The sequence below is a fragment of the Bos indicus genome, chromosome 10 (assembly GCF_029378745.1).
Source record: "Bos indicus isolate NIAB-ARS_2022 breed Sahiwal x Tharparkar chromosome 10, NIAB-ARS_B.indTharparkar_mat_pri_1.0, whole genome shotgun sequence".
In the NCBI taxonomy this organism is placed as follows: domain Eukaryota; kingdom Metazoa; phylum Chordata; class Mammalia; order Artiodactyla; family Bovidae; genus Bos; species Bos indicus.
Genome location: NC_091769.1, coordinates 47912402 through 47934287, shown reverse-complemented (window position 1 = coordinate 47934287; position 21886 = coordinate 47912402). Strand labels below are relative to the sequence as shown.

At 35.5% G+C, this 21886-nt stretch overlaps 1 protein-coding gene across 5 annotated transcripts in view; it reads right to left on the bottom strand.

Moving 5' to 3' along the window:
• The window catches only part of VPS13C (vacuolar protein sorting 13 homolog C), a 181463-nt gene that overhangs the window by 101028 nt on the left and 58549 nt on the right, over window positions 1–21886 (bottom strand). For all 5 annotated transcript variants that reach the window (XR_011568837.1, XM_070797480.1, XM_070797481.1 and 2 more), the window contains 9 exons: window positions 16408–16550; window positions 15044–15236; window positions 13535–13649; window positions 12463–12599; window positions 11388–11511; window positions 9940–10057; window positions 8243–8372; window positions 5468–5546; window positions 4656–4795 (listed from right to left, as the gene is read on the bottom strand). Coding sequence is in view for 4 of the 5 variants with exons in the window: in XM_070797480.1 (XP_070653581.1) it covers window positions 4656–4795; window positions 5468–5546; window positions 8243–8372; window positions 9940–10057; window positions 11388–11511; window positions 12463–12599; window positions 13535–13649; window positions 15044–15236; window positions 16408–16550 (1179 nt within the window). In the remaining variant the exon portion in view is untranslated. The remainder of the gene's footprint in view (window positions 1–4655; window positions 4796–5467; window positions 5547–8242; window positions 8373–9939; window positions 10058–11387; window positions 11512–12462; window positions 12600–13534; window positions 13650–15043; window positions 15237–16407; window positions 16551–21886) is intronic.

Sequence of the window (21886 nt, the reverse complement as noted above, 5' to 3'; positions counted from 1 at the left end):
TATTTACCATGATTGCATGTTATCATCTTAAACTCTATGAGAATATAACTACATCTATCTAGAAATTGTGATGAAATTTTATAACCTTATTGATTTACTCTTTTAATTTAGTAAATATGGAACTACATGAATTCTTCCTTAATACGATTTTCTAAAACCTATACCTCAAAACTAAAAGTCATGTTTGGTGATAAAAGAATCATCACCATTAATGTAAAAAGTAAGACAAGGATGTTTACTATTACACTACTATTCAGATTTACTGCAGAAATGACAGTCAGTATATTTAGCCAACAAAATAAAACATATATGTTTTTAAAAACATGCAAGCTCTTTGATATCCATCAAAAGATGGAGGTCTTTGTCCCCTCCCTTAGAATTTGGGCAGGGTTATAACTGCTTCAATCAATAGAGTACAGAGTTCCATAAGGATTTCCAAAGTCAAAAAGGCCATGAAACGTCAACCTAGGCTTTCTCATTCTGGGGGAAGCTAGTTGCCAGATAAAAAGTTCAACTACCCTGAAGCTGCCATGCTCAGGAGGCCAAGAGTTGGCGCTGTGGTCAACAATCCCAGCTGAGCCCCAGTCAAGGTCCAGTACCCACTGCCAGCCTCATGACTGAGCCATCTCTGGAAGCCCTCTGAGTGTTCATTCGGGTCACTGCTACTCCAGTCAAATCTGACCAAGATCACATGAAAGACCACATGCAAAAATTACTAAATGGGCTCTTCCAGAATTCCCAACCCACAAAACTATTAGCAAGATAAAATAATTGTTTTGGACTACTACATGTTGGGAAAACCTATAAGCCAGCCATAGTAACTAGAATAATACAAATGCCAGGGAAAAAGCAAAAGCTAATATTATCAGCTGTGATATAAACATATATCTAAGAAAATCAGAGTGTCAACTGAAAAACAGAAACAGTAAAACAGTCCTGTAAGATAATTCAATACACAACTGAGATCCAAAAATGCCAAATAAATCAGTAATTTAAATGAAAGCATTGTGGTGGATTCATTTTGATATATGGCAAAACCAATACAATATTGTAAAGTTAAAAAATAAAAGAAAAAAAAAGAAAATTAAAATAAAAAAATAAATGAAAGCATTCAAATCATATAATAATAAATAAAATCATGGGTAAATATTTTTGTTATTGTTCAGCTGCTCAGTAGTATCCAATTCTTTGTACTCCATGGACTGCAACACACCAGGCTTCCCCTTCCTACACTACCTCCCAGAGTTTGCTCAAACTCATGTCTATTGAGGCAATGATGCCATCCAACCATCTCATCCTGTCTCCCCCTTTTCCTTCTGCACTAAATTTTTACAGCATCAGGGTCTTTTCCAATGAGTCAGCTCTTCACATCAAGTGGCCAAAGTACTGGAGCTCCAGTTTCAGCATCAGTCCTTCAAATGAATATTCCAATGAATATTCAGGAAATGAGTATTCCTTTTAGGATTCACTGGTTTGTTCTCCTTGCTGTCCAAAGGACTCTCAAGAGTCTTCTCCAGCACCACAGTTCAAAAGCATCAATTCTGTGGCACTTAGCCTTCCTTATGGTCCAACTCTCACACCCACATATGGCTACTGGAAAAACCACAGCTTTGACTAGATGGACCTTTGTCAGCAAAGTGATATTTCTGCTTGTTTAATACACTGTTAAGGTTTGTCATAGCTTTTCTTCCAAGAAGCAAGCGTCTTTTAATTTCATAGCTACATTTACTGTCTACACTGATTTTGGAGCCTAGGAACATGGGCTGATTCCATTGTTCCACCATCCATTTGCCATGAAGTGATGGGACCAGATGCCATGATCTTAGCTTTCTGAATGCTGAGTTTTAAGCCAGGTGTTTAACTTTCTTCTTTCACCTTCATCAAGAAGGTCTTTAGTTCGTCTTTACTTTCTGTCATTAGGGTGATGTCATCTGCATGTCTGAGGTTATTAATATTTCTCCCAGCAATCTTGATTCCAGCTTGTGCTTCATCCAGCCCAGCATTTCTCATGATGTACTCTGCATATAAGTTAAATAAGCAGGGTGACAACATATAGCCTTGACGTACTCCTTTCCCGATTTGGAACCAGTCCATTGTTCCATGTTCATGTTGCTTCTTGACCTGAATACAGGTTTCTCAGGAACCAGGTAAGGTGGTCTGGTATTCCCATCTCCTGAAGAATTTTCCAGTTTGTTGTGATCCACACAGTCAAAGGCTTTAGCATAGTCAATGAAGCAGAAACAGATATTTTTATGGAATTCCCTTGCTTTTTCTATGATCCAACAAATGTTGGCAATTTGATCTCTGGTTCCTCTGCCTTTTCTATATCTAGCTTGTACATTTGGAAGCTCTTGGTTCACACACTATTGAAGCCTAGCTTGAAGGGTTTTGAGCATTACCCTACTAGCATGTGAGACGAGCACAACTGTGCGGTAGTTTGGACATTCTTTGGCATTGCCCTTCTTTGGGACTAAAATGCTAAACACACCCTAAAACTAGAATATAAAGAAAAAAATTAGATAAATTTCACTATATAAACATTTAAAAATTTGGAATGGCATAAAAAAAAGGTCAAACTGGGAAAAATATTTCAAATGACACTACTATTTTTTCTTAGATGATTTTGATTGTTTATCACTTTAGTTCATTAATTTAATACTTTAAAAAATATTTATTGAGCTTCATCTTCCATGTATAAGAGAGTGTCAGCCAATTAGAACATCAAAATAACCAGGACAGACAAGGTCCTTGTCTTCATGAAGCTTACACTCTAGGGACATTGCTGCTACTAAGTCACTTCAGTCATGTCCGACTCTGTGCGACCACACAGATGGCAGCCCACCAGGCTCCCCAGTCCCTGGGATTCTCCAGGCAAGAACACTGGAGTGGGTTGTTGCCATTTCCTTCTCCAATGCATGAAAGTGAAAGTGAAGTCGCTCAGTCGTGTCCGACTCTTAGCGACCCCATGGACTGGAGCCTACCAGGCTCCTCCATCCATGGGATTTTCCAGGCAAGAGTACTGGAGTGGGGTGCCACTGCCTTCTCTGCTAGGGACGTTAGGGGAAAGCAAAGGTTACTCTCCTATGTTGGGTGGTCAGGCCTTTCTAGTAAGTTACCATTTCTGAAGGAAGTAAAGAATCAAGTCATACAGGAAGAGTTTTCCAGGCAAAGGAAACAGCAAGCACAAAGAATATGTGCTGGTGCATATAAGAAACAAAAAAAGCACGCATAAGCTCCACATGGCAAGAAATCTGCTCACTGCTGTAGCTCTATTACTTAAAATGATGCCTGGTATTTGTTGACATTGATAAATATTTATTGAAGGAATGAATGAAATGTGGCTGGAGCAGAATGAACAAGGCAGAAGAGAACTGCAGATGAAGCCAAAGAAGTCACATAGTGTGATTGTAGATCATGTAAAACACTGTAGCCATGGGAAGAATTTAGCCCTTTACTGTGAGTGAGATGGAAAGCCTCTATCGGGGTATGAGCAAAGCATGATCTGACTTTCCCTATCAAAGGATCACTCCAGGTACTGTGCAGAGAACAGAGTACACGATAGAAGCAGGGAGACAGTTAAGAGCCTTCTGCAATAGTCCAATGGAACAGAAGGGAAATCATTTGAGAATCTTATGAAGGTAAAGTCAAGGGGTTTTCTAATATGTTAGATGGAAATATGAGAGACAGGTAATTCAAAGGCTGAACATGGAGAATACATCTTTCTTCAAACAAATCCCAATAATAGGTATACAACAGTCACTAAGAAACACCTCCTTTTTATACCTTTTCTGTTTTATTCCAAAGCAACAGATTTTCATTTAAAATTCCTTAGTACATAAAAAGCAAAGAGGCAAAAACAAAAATGAAAAACTATAATCTCACCATGCAAAGGGGAACACTATCATTTATTTTAAAAAGGTGTGTTTGCACGTGTTTAATTTCTAAATGGAATTATATCCTTGGAACTGTAACCTCTTTTTTTTCCCCAAATAAAAATATGCTGTGAACATCGCTCCATGTCAATGTTTCCTTTTATCATTACATGACTTAATGACTGTAAAGACAATGCTGCAAATTTAGAGTGAGTGAAGTCGCTCAGTCATGTCTGACTCTTTGCGACCCCGTGAACTGTAGCCTACCAGGCTCCTCCATCCATGGGATTTTCCAGGCAAGAATACCGGAGTGGGTTGCCATTTCCTTCTCCAGGAGATCTTCCTGACCCAGGGATTGAACCCAGGTCTCCCGCATTGTAGGCAGATGCTTTACTGTCTGAGCCAGCTGCAATTTTAGGTTGCTTGCATTTTTCTAAATTATAAGCATGAAAATAAACTATATTCTTTAGATTAAAAATTGAAAAAACTGAAGTAAATATGTCACAGAAATTTTCTACAGAAAAGAAAATCCTAATTGAGAGTCTCAAGCTTTTCCTAGATCAGATATACTGTAGATCACACATATCAGTTTTTACAAAATAACATTTTATTTCCTTAGAACTATGTGTCTATGTGTGTGTATACACACATGCATGCGTTTGTGGCAGTAGGGAAGATAGAATACCATATTTTAAATATATTTAATGTTTGGGTCTAGCAAGAGACTTGTTTATAAGGACAGCAGTAACAAGAATATATTTATGGACAAACAAATACACATACCTCTTTAACTTCAAACTTTAGTAGAAGATTAATGAGCTCCTCATTTGGGGCCTCAGGAGCTTTTTTCACATCTGACGCTTTCGTACTTTTACTAGGCTGTATGTCTCCATCCTCAGCATCAAAATACTCATCATCAGATTCTAAAGGAAGAAAACTGACTTGAGAGAATGTCCATCGAAAACTGCGTAAAACACTCAAACCGAAATAGCTCAGAAGTAAACTTCATTTATTAGACAAAGCCTTCATATTCAGAATCATAATACAGCTTCTTTCTAAGTCCCACAAAGTAACTCAACCTGGCATGAGATAATCATATATAAAATCAAATTGCCTTTCTATTTCCTTCTTCAACATTTCTGATTGCTTTTCACTTCAGCTTATTCATTCACTTTTCAATAAAATATTTATTGGATATCATCTATCACATATCAGTCTGTTCTAGCCACTAAGGATACTAGAGTGACCAGGACAGACATTATCCTTGCCTTCATCAAGTTTACATTCCAGTTCTAAATCAAAAAAGATCAGTTAGACCAGAGATAAAGAAAAGACTCAAGTAGAGATCAGGGCCAAAAAAAAGGAGCTTATTTAGAATCTTAAACACTGTCAATCACAAAAACACTTTCATACAAACAAAGAAACTCAGCCATAAATAAAAATAAATGATTTAAAGTCTCACTGTTGGTTAGTAGCACAACTAGAAATAAAACCAGTCAAATACTACAACACTTTCACAATTCTTTTGTCAAAACTGTATTTCAATATACTAATTGATAGGTTTTGTTTAATAAAGAACATTTTACTCTCCTTACCTGATTCAATGCCATCCAGCAACAAAGGCGTACCAAGTAGGCCTTTTGTTCTAGTTGATATAATAGGAATTGAGGATACCTAGAAAATAATACAAAAAGTTTTCTAAACATACTAATTTGCCAATGTACATAAATGAGATAAATACTTAAAAAGTAATAGTGAGTGAGAGCTGCAAAGACACATATACAGCACACAAATCTTCCAACAAAGCACACTTCACAATCAACTAACTAATGGTTGGCTGGAGTTTACTTATTATTAAGACTATCACTTGCATTTAAAAGGGCAAAATCATGTATAACTAGTAGGTAAGTTTGCTTATTATTGTGTCATTCAGTTGCTGTCTGTTACAATAGTAACCCTACATCTTCTCCAAGGTTTCTGGAAAATAGTATCAATATTAGTTGGCTATCTCAAACTTCATTTCAAAATACATGGAAGCCCAACATATATTTTATGTTATAAAGATCAATTCCAAGTAAAGTGATCTAGGACTTTTAAGTCTAACACATATGAACACTTTATAATGATCATTATGTTTGGCAATATTTTAAAGATTTCTATGTCTCCAGTTCACTTCAGTCTTTCAGTTGTGTCCAACTCTTTGTGACCCCGTGGACTGCAGTACACCAGGCTTCCCTATCCATCACCAACTCCTGGAGCTTATTCAAACTCATGTCCATCGAGTCGGTGATGCCATCCAACCATCTTATCCTCTGTCATCCCCTTCTCCTCCTGCCTTCAATCTTTCCCAGAATCAGGGTCTATTCAAATGAGTCAGTTCTCATCAGGTGGTCAAAGTATTGGAGTTTCAGCTTCACCATCAGTCCTTCCACTGAATATTCAGGACTCATTTCCTTTAGGATTGACTGGTTGGATCGCCTTGCTGTCCAAGGGACTCTCAAGAGTCTTCTCCAACACCACAGTTCAAAAGCATCAATTCTTCAGTGCTCAGCTTTCTTTATAGTCCAACTCTCACATACATTCATGACTACTGTAAAAACCACAGCTTTGACTAGCTGGACCTTTGTTGGTAAACTAATGTCTCTGCTTTTTAATATGCTGTCTAGGTTGGTCGTAACTTTTCTTCCAAGGAGCAAGCTTTTTTTAATTTTATGGCTGCAATCAATCATCTGCAGTGATTTTGGAGCGCAAAAAGATAAAGTCTGTCACTGTTTCCACTGTTTCCTCATCTATTTGCCATGAAGTGATGGGACCAGATGCCACGATATTAGTTTTCTGAATGTTGAGTTTTAAGCCAACTTCTTCACTCTCCTCTTTCACTTTCATCAAGAGGCTCTTTAGTTTTTCTTCACTTTCTGCCATAAAGGTGGTGTCATCTGCATATCTGAGGTTATTGATATTTCTCCCAGAAATCTTGATTCCAGCTTCTGCTTCATCCAGCCTAGCATTTCTCATGATGTGCTCTGCATATAAGTTAAACAAGCAGGGTGACAATATACAGCCTCGACATACTCCTTTCCCAATTTGGAAACAGTCTGTTGTTCCATGTCCAGTTCTAACTGTTGCTTCTTGACCTACATACAGATTTCTCAGGAGGCAGGTCAGGTGGTATGGTATTCCCATCTCTTTCAGAATTTTCCAGTTTGTTGTGATCTGCACGGTCAAAGGCTGGCATAGTCAATAAAGCAGAAGTAGATGTTTTTCTGGAATTCTCTTGCTTTTTTGATGACCCAATGGATGCTGGCAATTTGATCTCTGGCTCCTCTGCCTTTTCTAAATCTAGCTTGAACATCTGGAAGTTCATGGTTCACGTACTGTTGAAGCGTGGCTTGGAGAATTTTGAGCATTACTTTGCTAGAGTGTGAGATGAGTGCAATTGTGCAGTAGTCTGAGCATTCTTTGGCATTACCTTTCTTTGGGATTGAAATGAAAACTGACCTTTTCCAGTCCTGTGGCCAGTGCGGAGTTTTCCAAATTTGCTGGCATGCTGAGTGCAGCACTTTCACAACATCATCTTTTACAATTTAAAATAGCTGAACAGGAATTTCATCACCTCCACCAGCTTTGTTCCTAGTGATGCTTCCTAAGGCCCACTTGACTTCACCTTCCAAGATGTCTGGCTCTAGGTGAGTGATCACACCATCGTGGTTATCTGGGTCATGAAGATCTTTTTTATATTGTTCTTCTATGTATTGTTGCCACTTCTTCTTATGATCTGCTTCTCTTAGGTCCATACCATTTCTGTGCTTTATTGCACCCAATTTTGCATGAAATTTTCCCTTGATATCTCTAATTTTCCTGAAGTGATCTCTAGTCTTTCCCATTCTATTGGTTTCCTCTATTTCTTTGCACTGATCACTGAGGAAGGCTTTCTTATCTTTCTTGCTATTCTTTGGAACGCTGCATTCAAATGGGTATATCTTTCCTTTTCTCCTTTGCCTTTCACGTCTTTTCTTTTCTCAGCAATTTGTAAGGCCTCAGACAACCATGTCTGGTTTCTACGTCTACTTTTACTTAAAACACATTTCCTAAAAGTGAAGAACATTTTTCTTTTCATCTATGTATCTTTGTTTCCGTTATTCCCTACAAGAGACTTTATACCATCACTCCAAAACAGTAGCAACCAAAGGCTAGTCTTTATTTATTTACTCAGTGTACAGAATCAACTACAATAAACCCCCCAAAAATATCACATAAATGAAACTGGCTGTAAACAATACTGAAAAACAAAACAGCTCACAAAAAGATGAAAAAAACTCACCATATATAAAGATGTAAAGATATTTAGAATTTTTATTATCTCTATTTACCTGTTTCTCTGGAGACTGTGCAGATGATTTCTGTGGCAAGGGTATACTGTTAATCAAACATAGCACATCTTTCATCTTCTGGTCAGAAATTCTCACATGCATCAAAGGAAGCCCTCCGGATACTTTAAATCTAAAAACATAATTAAACTCTAAGGTTTCAAGGTCCAGCTTCTCTATACTATGGAAGAGGGAAGGGAGTGGAGAGGAGATTACCTTGTGGGGTCAAAGTTACCTTGGATATGTTTTAATATAATTACATTAATGTCTCAACACTGTCAGGGAATAGGAAGTTCTATGTAAGCCAAGTTTTGTATCCTTCTTAAGCAGCTAAACTATCTTAAGCAAAACTTATTTTTTAGGAAGATATTGTAAACACAAATTGTCTATGTTTTAAAACCTAAAACACTGTATATAACTTATTTGCTGGTGTTAAAGATATGTCATTCTAAACATCAAAGAGTACCCACCCCATCATTCTCTACCTTCTTACCTCCCTTTAATTAATTTTATAGCATTTGTCAGCACCTGACATAGTATTAAACTTCCCCCAGAAAGAAAACTCCAGGCCCAAGAGGTTTCACTGGCAAATTCTACCAAATGTTTAAGGAGGAAAAAAACACCAATTCTACACAACTTCCCTCCCTGAGGCCTGATACACTGATGCCAAAACAAGAAACTAAGGCACAGGTCAACAGCCCTCATAAACAGAGATGTAAGGTTTTAAAACTTCATGACAAAATTTTAGCAAGCAATTCCAACATTTTAAAAGAATAATACATTACTAAAACAGGTTTATCTAGTAATGAATGGCTGGTTTAACATCCAACTGATAAAGAGTACCAATGAACTACTGATACACCCAACACAAATAAATCTCAAATCAATTATAATGAAAGAAGTCAAAAAAAGAACTGAAATTGTATGATTTTATTTATATAAAAGTCTAGAAAACTCCAACAAACTGGGAGTGTCAGAAAGCAGATCAATGTTTCCTGGAGACCGAGGGGAGAGAAGCTAGCAGGAAGGGATGTGAGGGAGCGAATTCAAAGCAGCACAAAGACTTCTGAGGATGATGGGCGTGTTCATGATCTTGACCATGGAGACGGTTCCATAGAAAAATACTTACATCAAAACTTATCAAAAAGTACGTTTCAAACAGATGCAGCTTATTGAATGTCGATGAGACTTCAATAAGACCGTTCTTAAAAACGCAACAAAAATATATCATAATTATTTACTTAAATTCAAAATTCAGTTTCTACTTTCCATTCCCTTATTCTCAAGATTTCTATGGCTTCATAATCAAAACAGCTTGTAATTTTTAAAGATATTCTTTTTTAATATAGAACCTTGAATTTGATCCATCCAAAAACACATGGTATACATACTGTTGATTCACTTTGCTGCACAGTAGAAACTAACACAACATTGTAAAGCAACCATACTCCAATAAAAATTAATAAAATAAAAAATGGATAACCAACTTTTACAGGATGTGAAAGTCCAAATGCTTCTGAAACAAGAGAGGTGATATATAATTCCAATAAACATTTTCTTAAAAATGTATTTCTGCTATAAGATAATCATTATTTTTTGTGCCCTTTAGAAACCTAGCTGTGGTTTCTTAAAATTCAGTAACTGATGCAGAATTATTTCACCTTGTTGATTTTATAATATAAAGGAAACTCATACATTACCTTGCCATTCTAATGTCTTTTTCCACCATTGCTTTGGCCAACTCAACGTGAATATCCATGGGTTGCAATATATGCATAGTAGATGGATGCTGAAATCGACACTCCTTCCAGTTTTCATCTTAAAAAAATGTTTACTTAAATCACTATTTTTATTTATTAAATAATTATTTTAGATTATCAGATGTTCTATGGAAAACTGATCAGAAATAATTTAGAAATATATTCAATAATACTGACTTTTACTTCTTTCAACATACAAGCTAAATGACCTATATTTTTTAATTGACAAAAGTCAAAGACTATGATATACAAATAATTCTAAATATTTATTTGAAGAATTTTTTTTATAACATCTTACATTTTAAAGCTAACAGAGAAAACAATCTAGGAATTTACTGCCTTTGATTCCAGAATTAGAGATCAAGGCTGGGGAGCTGCAGGAAAAGAAAAAGGAGAAAATGGGGTAGGGGGAAGAACAAAGAAGTTTCTGGCAATTATTCTAAAGGAAAAATGAGTTTTATCAAGCAAGATTTTACGACAAGAAAAGAACAATAGTCACTTCTCTTCCAAATAAGAAGGTTGTAAAGACAAACTTCCAATGATTAACAGAACCCTACACATATCTTAATTGATGGCAATAAATAAACTTCTTTTATTGCTTATAATTCAAACAATTACTATTAAGTATATACAAAAGAAAAGGCAGCTTTAATGGTCTGTACAGGTACTTCTCTTCAAGAAATTAATATTCAGGCTCTATCTATAAGACTAAGTACAGCATTATGTATTTATATTTTAATAAATCTCAGCACTCCCACTATTGTATATACTCTGCACATAGAAGCCACGTCCTTTCCTCCAATGACCTTCCACAGAGTGATATATACTCAAGGATATTTTGCAAATATTTATTGCTTCTAGATACTAAAGAAGTATAGAGAACCAGTGATCTTCATTTAAGCAGAAAACACCAAAGCTTTTGGAAAATAAGTTCACTACCTTTAAAGATTATATCCATACTTCTCAAGTATCAAATGTAATACTACTCAAAATAAAAACTAGGCTGATAGTAAAATATTTTAAAAATGAAGGCAGCAAGGAGAAACAACACTGAGACATCCCAAACACACTGGGATAGAGGAACGTGAGCTAAATGCAACTTCTATTTTGTGTTTTACGGGAGTTTTACGTCATATTTAAAAAAAAAATAGGCAGTGACTGGACTTAGATACCAACAGTACTAAGTACCTGAAGATGAACAGCCACCATCTCTATTTGGAATTGTGACAAAGATTTTCACTGAGGGGCTCCTATTTGGTTCTCTTAAGTGACCAGCAGCATACATGTTCAAAACGTCATCAGGGATGATATACATGCGAACATACATATCCATTTACCAAAGCTATTCAACATAATTTCAAGGTCCTGAAAACTGAGCAACAGTTTACCTGCTCTTGCAAAGAGTAGCTGCACACTTTTTATTTCAACATCAAACTTGTCATATGCCTTATCCATTATTTCTTCCAGAGATGAATTACTGGTCTTCTGCAAACCTTGATCTTTACTGTTAAGCTAAAATGGAGAGAAAGCTTAATTTTTTAACAGAAAAATCTATATATCAACATAAGTTGTTTTCTTGAAGCCTAAATAAAATTAAAATATTGCTCTTAATGAATTCACATTTTGCTCCAGTTTCTGATAGTTATTAGCAAATACTTTATTTGGAATATACCATATGAGCATACGTCTCTATTATGTTTGGATAACAGGGACTCAGCATGCTGACATTAATTACAAGATGAGTTACAAGAACTCTCTCTCAATCTGTCTAAACATGCAACAAATCCTGGCTCTCAGGAATCGTCACTACTTGTGGATCAAGTTCCCCTACAATTCATCTTAAACTCTCCACCATAAAAAAGAAGGTTTTATTCCTTCCTTTCCCCACTACATAAATGCATAATTAGGCCATTAGAATTCAGCTCCAATCTCAACTTCCTTTTCCCTCTGCCGAAAGGAATCAAGGATCAATTCAGGACAACAGTTTTTGAAATCTTCACTTTTTCTCAGAAGATTGGAATGCTGGGAGGTTCAACATGCACGCCCTTGGAGTTCTCTTATTCTAATAGTTGTTGTCAGTGATTTAACAAATATATAATCATGTTTGCATAATTTTCTATTCTCAAGATATATAAATGAACAAAGAAAACTATGTAATTGGATTTTAGAAACCTAGGAACGCTTGAAAACTAGAAGTGCATCTTTCTAATTAGGAAAAGACAGCACTAATCCAGCCTTCAATATCAAATCATCCACCATTTCAGAAAATGTAAGGTATTTTTTTTTTGAATAGCCACAAAATACATAGAAACTACACAATCTGTGTTAAGCATGACAAAATGCTTAACAAGAAATAAGTCTGGGTTTAGTTTAAGTGAACTTTGAGAGAAAAACAGCGAACTGTCAGACAGCTAGCTACTAAGCTGAGCAAACACGGGCAGGCAGAAATGTATACACACCTACCCGAAAGGTACCAAAATCTAAGATGAGAAGATCTGACTTTTCATGGTGGAAACCGGTCTGTGGAACTATTAGATAAGAAGGCTTCAGATTTATCCTTAAATCAAGAACTTTTCGGGTTTCAATAATATGTGTAAGTCCTACAAGAAGAAAAGGAAATGATGAAAAACAGCCAAATTTAAATACATTAATATAATCGTATCATTAATGAGAAAAAGAATATCACTTGAATAGTATGTTGGTGACGTTCTTTTCACAGATTAGGTCCTCCACTGGGCATGTAAGTTTAAATTACATGTGATCAATGGGAAACAATCACACTGCATAATACAATAAACCTGACACACCTAGTATTTCAGTCAGAGATTGAAAAATTCATTATTTCTTTAGTTAAGTGGGCTTCCCTGATAGCTCACTTGGTAAAGAATCCGACTGCAATGCAGGAGACCCGGGTTCAATTGCTGGATCGGGAAGATCCGCTGGAGAAGGGATAGGCTACCCACTCCTGGAGAAGGGATAGGCTACCCACTCCAGTATTCTTGGGCTTCCCTTGTGGCTCAGCTGGTAAAGAATCTGCCTGCAATGCAAGAGACCTGGGTTCAATCCCTAGGTTGGGAGGATCTCTTGGAGAAGGAAAAGGCTACCCAGTGCAGTATTCTGGACTGGAGAATTCCATGGACTGTATAGTTCACAGGGTCACAAAGAGTGAGATACGACTAAGCGACTTCCACTTTTCACTTTAGTTAAGTAACCAGATATAGTGGGTAACTTGAACTTAGAGGCCATGATGCACAAAAGTATGTTATCTTTAAAACTCGATTCACACACAGCATGGTGAACAGTCCCTTAAGAACTGAGACAGGGAACTTTTACATTTCAAATTTACTCTGCAGCACAGGTTCCTAAATTGAACAGCTGACAGAATCACCTATGCCCCACATCATTCTCTTTCTCACCCAGTCTGGCAGGTATATTCAAGAAAAAGCTACCTACACTATTTCAAATGTAGTGTTTACATTAGAAGAGAAAAAAATTTTTGAGAGTTGAGATGTTGCTTCTGCATCAAATTCTTTACCTGTAGCAGTTCTCTCTTTAATTTCCTCCAGCTTCATTAATGTAGCTGATGTTATTTGCTCAAGATCCAATCCCCTATTTGACTGAAAGAATTCAACCACTGCATTGATGGTTTTCTGTAAAATCATTGAAAATATAAGCAAGTTATACACAGTATTTTCCATATTATAAATTTTAAAGTTACAGTTTAATTCTAATCAAATCTGGCTCTGAACTGAGACGGCACTTCCAAAGATAAGCTACCCTCCTACATCTTCTTCTGGAGGGAAAGAGAACCTGAAAAAAGGTAATAGGCCAGTTAAGCTTATTGAGAAGGCAACAAAGGTGTGCATATCATTAAGGTGACCTTGACTATGTTTGGTGGTATCATGTCCATGTAGCAATGGGGTATTACTTCTAGTCTTAGCCAGCAGAATGTATACCGCAATTGGATTCCCCTGTGCTCTAAAGTTTAGAAAGGAAATAAGAAAACTGTTCTGCCCTTACCTACATCTAAAACTTCAACTTAAAAATCAGACATTTTGCAAGAAAGAATGAGTACTGGGGACTGGATGTACAACAGTGCAAATGTACTTAACACTTCTGAACTATACACTTAAAAAATGACTAAGATGGTAAATTATATGTATTTTACCACAATTTAAATTTTTTTTAAAAATCAGAGAAAACAGTAAGTTCTGCCTCTGACCCACACTGTGAAATTATTTCCATAACTGTACAGTAAAAATAAGTCAGAGACCTTAAAACACAAAGTGGGCCAACCAACCAGTGATGGAATAATGAACCACAGCCTTCCACGTCTTGGCTAGCTCAGGATGAATTAAGAGAGTCTGGATAAAGACGGAGCTACAGATACAGAACTGGAGCCAGCTGTTTCAATAACACAGAAATGACAACACTTTTTTCTCACATGATCAGTATCTAAAATTCTTTTATTTGCTCCTAAAGTTCCTTAAATTGGTTACAAACACTGAGGAGAAAGGGAGAATAAGCCAAAAGAAACTGGAGTAGAAAGTCAGTATATAATTATTTGTGAGTAGTTAGTTGGTATAAAAGCATAGACTTCTTTAAGAATATATTACCATTTTTTAAAAATGTAACACAAGCATAGGTAGTATACCTTACAGTAGGGAAAAAAAAAAATCTGTAGTATATTAAAAATCAAAATTAACTGCTGGGACTTCCCTGGTGGTCCAGAGGTTAAGACTCCACCTTCCATAGCAGGGACTCTGGTTTGATCCCTGGTCAGGGAACTAAGGTCCTACATGCCACGGAGCAGACAGGCTCACACGTCACAACCAAGATTCCACATGCCGCAACTAAGACCCAATGCAGCCAAATAAATAAATATAAAAAACTAAATACGTACTGCCCTTTAAACAAGAAAAAAGTATCACTAAACGGAGCTGCTAGGTAAATAAAGATTAAATATGAAAATGGAAAAACAAGAAACCGTATGTCAGAAGCTTAAGATGTGTTTGATTAAGATTCACTTTCTCCTTGTACTCACAGCATCGTAGATGACCTCCACAGGCTGAGACTGAACAACCAGAGTCTGGTCAGCAGTACTACTCTCTGGATTGGTTTCAAATTCAATTTTAAGCAAGGATGATGCAGTATCGCCAATTGAAGCCACAAGTGATGGTATAATATCTTGTTGTCTCAGACCTGTTATATACCAGTGTTCTAATTTTGCTTCCACTCTACAATCCAATGAGGAAAAAAGAAGTATTACAAATAAGATCCTTTGCAATATAACAGTTTGAAGTACAAATTTCCCTTTAAAAAAAACTCCTTTGAGAATCAGGACCATGTCTATCATCCAGAGTTGAAGTCCAAACTCCTTAGCCTGGCATTTAACTACCCACGGAGTCTGGGATTTTTTTTTTTCCCTGATTTGGTTTATTTTTTTGTTCTCCTAATCCTCATGAAAACCCGCTTTGGCTAGCTTCAAAACACTGCAGAACTGTCACACGAATACATGCTGCACTTAATTCATGGGATTCATCTCCCGGTTTCTCCCGGTTTCACATGACCCTAAAGCTGTTCTCCCTCATCCCTGCTCCTGCTGGCCCTTCCAATCAGTTAAGCTAAGTCCCCGTTCTTTGAGACCAGTTATTCCCTTCCACAGCTGAGTTTGTACAGCATTAATCCTAAGGTATTTAAAACTGCAGCTCCTTATTACTTCTGAGCTCTGAAATACCGAGCTGGCCAAAAAGTTCATTTGGAGTTTTCCATAATGCATGCATGCTAAGTCACTTCAGTCATGTCCAACTCTATGCAACCCTGTGGACAGCAGCCTGACAGGCTCCTCTGTCCATGGGATTCTCCAGGCAAGAATACTGGACTGGGTTGCCTTGCCCTCTTCCAGGGGATCTTCCCCACCCAGGGATCAAACCCATATCTCTTATGTCTGCTGCACTGGCAGGCAGGCTCTTTACCACTTTTCCCAGCACCACCTGGGAAGCACAAAATATCTTAAGGAAAAACCCAAACAAACTTTTTGGCCAATCCAATTATTATACAGATTTTACGTTAACTTTCTGTATTCCTTCTCTTATCATCTATACCATAAACACCTTGAAAACAAAAAGTTACTATTCTTATGCATAGCCTTCATAGTAACAAATTCATGAACTGAACAGTATACAAGAAATATTTGTGAAGGAAAGAAGCAAGAGAACAAATAATGAGCTTCTCACATAGTTTCATAACAAAACAAACTCAAATAAAATGACCATACTCACATGCTAAACGAAAAAAAACAGAGAGGAATTACTATTAATCAATTTTTTATGCTAACTATACTATATTTTTTTGGCTTGAAGTCACACCTAGAAATAAAAATTGAAATAATATGTTTTTAAAACTTACTTAAGTGCTTGTGCTCCTGGTCGCTGAGATACTTGAGTTCCAAGACCAATTATCTGAATTTTCAGTATTTCTGGAATATTTCTATTTTCTCTTATTGTAATTGAGGTGCTTACTAACTTCAGTGCCACTATATAAGCAACATACTAAATGAAAAAAATGAATGAAAATGGTTAAATTTTAAGAAATTACTTTAATAATTTCTTCATATTTAAAATTGTTAAATTATAAAATGATCTAAAAAACAACATGGTTGGTCTTTGCATCACTATGTTCACCATAAAAAAAAAAAAGGACATTAGAAAACCCAATAATACAAAATTGCAAAAGATTCAAAATTAACTTCTCTTAGTTTTTAAGGTAATAAAAAATGAAATGATAAAATATTTTGTGGCCTAAATATTCAATTCAGTAGCTTTCAATAAAGTAAATTAATTCAGATCAATCATCTAGCTCAAAAACTGAACAACATTCAAAGAACATCTGCTTAATGACTTTGGAGAGTTAATAAGACATGGAGAAAAATAAATCCTGCTCCCAAAATTGATAGGTCAAGACTAAAGGTAGGACAGATAACCAGAAAGATGATTCTCATCAAACAACACAAGAAGAAAAGGAGGAACACAGAATCTATAAAAAAGTCAGAAAGCAACTGACAAAATGTAAATAATAAATCTTTATCTATCAGTAGTTACTTTAAAAGTAAATGAATTAAATTTTCCAATCAAAAGACAGAAACTGGCAAAATGAATTTAAAAAAAAGATACAATGGTATGCTGCCTACAAGAGACTCACTTTAGCTTTAAAGCCACACACAGACTAAGAGTGAAGAGATGGAGAAAGATATTTCAAGCAAACATTAACCAAAAAACAGGATAGCTATACCTACACCATAAAAAACACTTTAAATTAAAAATGGTCAGAAAAGACAAAGAAGGTCATTATATAAAGATAAAGGGGTCAAACTATCAAGAAGAGATAACAATTATAAATATATCATGTATCCACTGGAGCACCTAAATATATAAATCATATACTAACAGAACCAAAAGAAATAGACAGCAATATAATATTAACTGGGGACTTCAATACTCCATTCTCAACAAGGGAGAGACCATCCAGACAGAAACAATGAGGAAACAGTGGATATGAATAACACTACAAGCCAAGTGGATTTCTCAGACATACATAGAATGTTCCACCGAATAGCAACAGAATATTCTTCTGGAATACACAGAATATTTTCTAGGATAGATCATACACTCAACCATAAAAAAAAAAAAAAAAAAATTCAAAATATTCAAGAAAGTACACATTATATCAAGTATCTTTCAACCACAATGAAATGAAACTAAAAATCAATAATAAGAACAGTACAAAACTCACAAATACATGGAAATTAAACAACACACTCCTGGATATACTCCTGGATCAAGAAAGAAATCAAAATGGAAAACAAAAACTATTATGAGACAACAAAAATGGGAATACAACATACCAAACTTACTGGGTGCAGCAAAAGCAGTTTTAAGAGGAAAATTTATAGTGATGAATGCCTACATCAAGAAAAAAGAAAGATCTCAAGTAAACAACCTAGCTTCACACCTTAAAGAATTATGAAAGAACAAACTAGGCCCAAAGTTAGAAGAATAAAGGAAATCATAAAGATTACAGCAGAAATAAATGAAATAGAGGATACAATAGAAAAATAAAAACACGATGGAGATTAACAAAACTAAGAATTTGTTCTTTGGAAAGAAAAACAGAACTGACAAACTTTAGATAGACTAACAACAAAAAAAGACAACACATAAATAAAATGATAAATTAAAGAAGAGACATAACAACTGATACCATAAAAATACCAAAGATCATAAGTGATTACTATGAACAGCTATCCACCAACAAATTGGAAAATCTAGAAGAAATTGATAAATACTGAGAAACATATAATCTACCAAGAATGAATCATGAAGAAACAGAAAATCTGAATAAACCAATGATGAAGGAGATTGAATGAATAATCAAAGAAAGAAAGGAAGTGAAGTCGCTCAGTCATGTCTGACTTTGCGACCCCATGGACTGTAGCCTACCAGGCTCCTCTGTCCATGAAATTTTCCAGGCAAGAGTGCAGGAGTGGATAAAAAGACCATACACCATAATCAATTAGGATTCCTCTCAAGGATGTGAGGTTGGTTCAACAAATGAAAATAACTTATGTAACACATCACATGAATAAAAGGATAAAAATCACATGACTATTTCAATAGGTTAAAAAAAAAAAAAAAACACCATTTGACACAAGTCTACACCCATTCAAAATAACAACTCTCGAGGAATATGGTATAGAAAGAATCAACCTCAGCATGACAAGCCCACAGCTAATATCATACTCAATGTTGAAAGGTAAAAAAGTTCTTGCTCTAAGATTATGAACAAAACAAGGGTGCCCACTCTCACTACTACTATTAAACATAGTATCTGATATGATAGCAAGAGCAATCAGGCAAGAAAAAGAAACAAAATGTATCCAAATTAGAAAGAAAGAAGGAAAAATTCCTGTCTTTGCACATGGTATCCTCTTACATAGAGAAAACCCTTGATTCCATCAAAAAAAGAACTAATGAAAAAATTCAGTAAAGTTGCAGGATACAAAATTAACAAATGAAAGTCAGTTGTGTTTCTTGAGTTATTTGAGAAAAAAAATTTAAGTGATCCCATTTATAACAGCAAAAAAAAAACAAAACAATAAAATACTTAGGAATAAACTTAACCAAAGAGCTGAAAGATCTCTACACTGAAAACTAAAAGATAGTCATGAACGAAACTAAAGAAAACATAAACAGAAAAGCTATGTCTTATTTATGGATTCTTAAAATGTACATACTACCCAAAGTAATCTATAGATTCAATGAAATCCCTACGAGACTTCAATGGCATTTTGCATGGAACTACAAGAGACCATGAATAGCAAAAGCAATCTTGAGGGGAAAGAAAACCAAAGCTAGAGGCACAACATGTCCTAATTTCAAACTATATTACAAAGCTACAGAAATCAGAACAGTATGGTGCTAGCATTAGAATAGGCACACAGACCAATAGTACTTAATCAAGAGCACAGACATAAATTCATACACATATGGTCTATTAATATTTGACAAAATAATCAAGAATATTCAACAGGCCAAAGATATTCTTTATTAAATGGTGCTTAAAAAACCTGGATATTCATGTGCAAAAGAATGAAATTGGTCACCTGTCTTACACCGCTCACAAAAAAATAACTAGAAACGGATTAATGACTTAAATATAAGACCTGAAACTATAACTCTTAGAAGAAAACATAGAGAAAAAGCTCCTTGGTGGCAATCTTGACAATGATTCAATGGATATGACACTGAGCAGAAGGAAGAGAAGCAAAAATAAACAAGCAGGACAACATCAAACTAAAAAGCTTCTGCACAGAAAAAAAAAAAATCACAAAATGAAAATGCAATCAACAGAATGGGAGAAAATATTTGTATACCACATACCTGATAAGGGGTTAATAAGAAAAATACAAAAGAAACTCATATAACTCAACAGCAAAAGAACAAATAATCCAGTTAAAGGTACAAATTATTATATATAAAATAATAAGCAACAGAGATACATTATATGTCACAGGGAAATATAGTCATTATTTCCTAAGAACTTTAAATGGAGGCTAATCTATAAAAATATTAAATCACTATGATGTACACCTGAAACTAACATAATAGTGTAAATCAACTATACTTCAACTTAAAAAGATTAAGCAATAGCTTTATATGGAGGAAAATACAGTCAATGTACTTTAGGAAAAAAAAACACAATGAGGTATCCCTTCATACCTCTTAGAATGGCTATCATTCTATGCCAATTTACATTCCCACCCTTGTACACTGTGGGTGGGAATGTAAACTGGTACTGTTGTTGTTTAGTCACTAAGTCCTGTCCAACTCTTTTGTGACCTCACAAAAGGTAGCCCACCAGGCTCCTCTGTCCATGGAATTTCCCAGGCAAGAGCACTAGAGTGGGTTGCCATTTCCCTCTCCAAGGGATCTTCCCAACCCAAGGATTAAATCTGAGTCTCCTGCACTGGTAGGAGGATTCCTTACCACTGAGCCACCTGGGAAGCCCACAAATTAGTATCATCAGTATAAAAACCAATGAGGAGGTTTCTCAAAAATTAAATAGAGACATACTATATGATCCAGCAATTCCACATCTGGATATTTACCTGAAGGAAATAAAATCAATATCCCAAAGAGATATGTGCACCCCCACGTTCACCGCAGCATTATTCACAACAGCCAAGACACTCCAACAGCCTAACTTTCCAAGGACAGATGAAAAAATAAAGAAAATGTGGTATGGATATACATGATGGTATATTATTTAGCCATAAAAAGGAAGGAAATCCTGCAACAACATGCATGTAGCTTGAGGACATTATGCTAAGTGAAGTAAGTCATTTACATGTGGAACCTAAAAAGAAAAGACTCACAAAAACAGAGAATAGGCTGTTGGTTACTAGGAACAGGGAGCAGGGTTTGGGGGAAATACATGGAGGCAGTCAAAGCTACAAACTTCCAGTTATCAGATGAATAATTTCTAGGGATGTCATGTAATTTAATGTAACAAATACATAAAAGGCTTCTACAAATCATCAAGAAAAAGACAACCCAATAAGAAACAAGAGACTCAAAAGTCACTTCACAAAAGAAGATATACAAAAAAGTGAAAAACCTCTTCAGTTATCCAAGAAATACAAATTAAAACCACAATGAAATACTACATACTCACCATTTAGAATGGATAAATTTAAAGGACTGATAATGATAAGAGTTGGTAAAGACATGGAATAATGAGAATCCTCATATACTATTGATAGAAATGTTTTCCACATTGGAAAAGTATTTAGCAGAATCTATTAAAGTTAAATATACTCATATCCTACGATACAGCAATTCCATTACAAAGGATTTAATGAGCAGAAAACCTCATATACCCAGTAAAAGACATTTACAAGCTGTTAATAGCATAACAACCAAAAAACAGGAACAACCCAAATACCAATCAACAAAAGTATGAATAAAGTGGTATTTCCAAATGAAAATACCTACACAGCAATGAAAATGAGCAAAATACAACTAGTCAAAGAACAGAGATGGATCTCAAAATAATGCCCTATCTATTGCCAAGGTCCATAAATTAACCTTGATGGTAATTACACAGTTGTGCTTTATGACAAATCCAATGAGCAACACATTTTGATTTTGCTCACTCTTTCATACAGGAGTTCTATTTCACATACACAAGAAAGATAAAATTTTAAAAGACTTAATTACCTCTGCAATAAGTACTTTTTATCAGGTTATTCTCACACTCATTAAAGCAAGTATACCGAAAGTTGGAGACAGTTTTAAATGGTAAGGTCTGACTGAAACATTTAACAAAC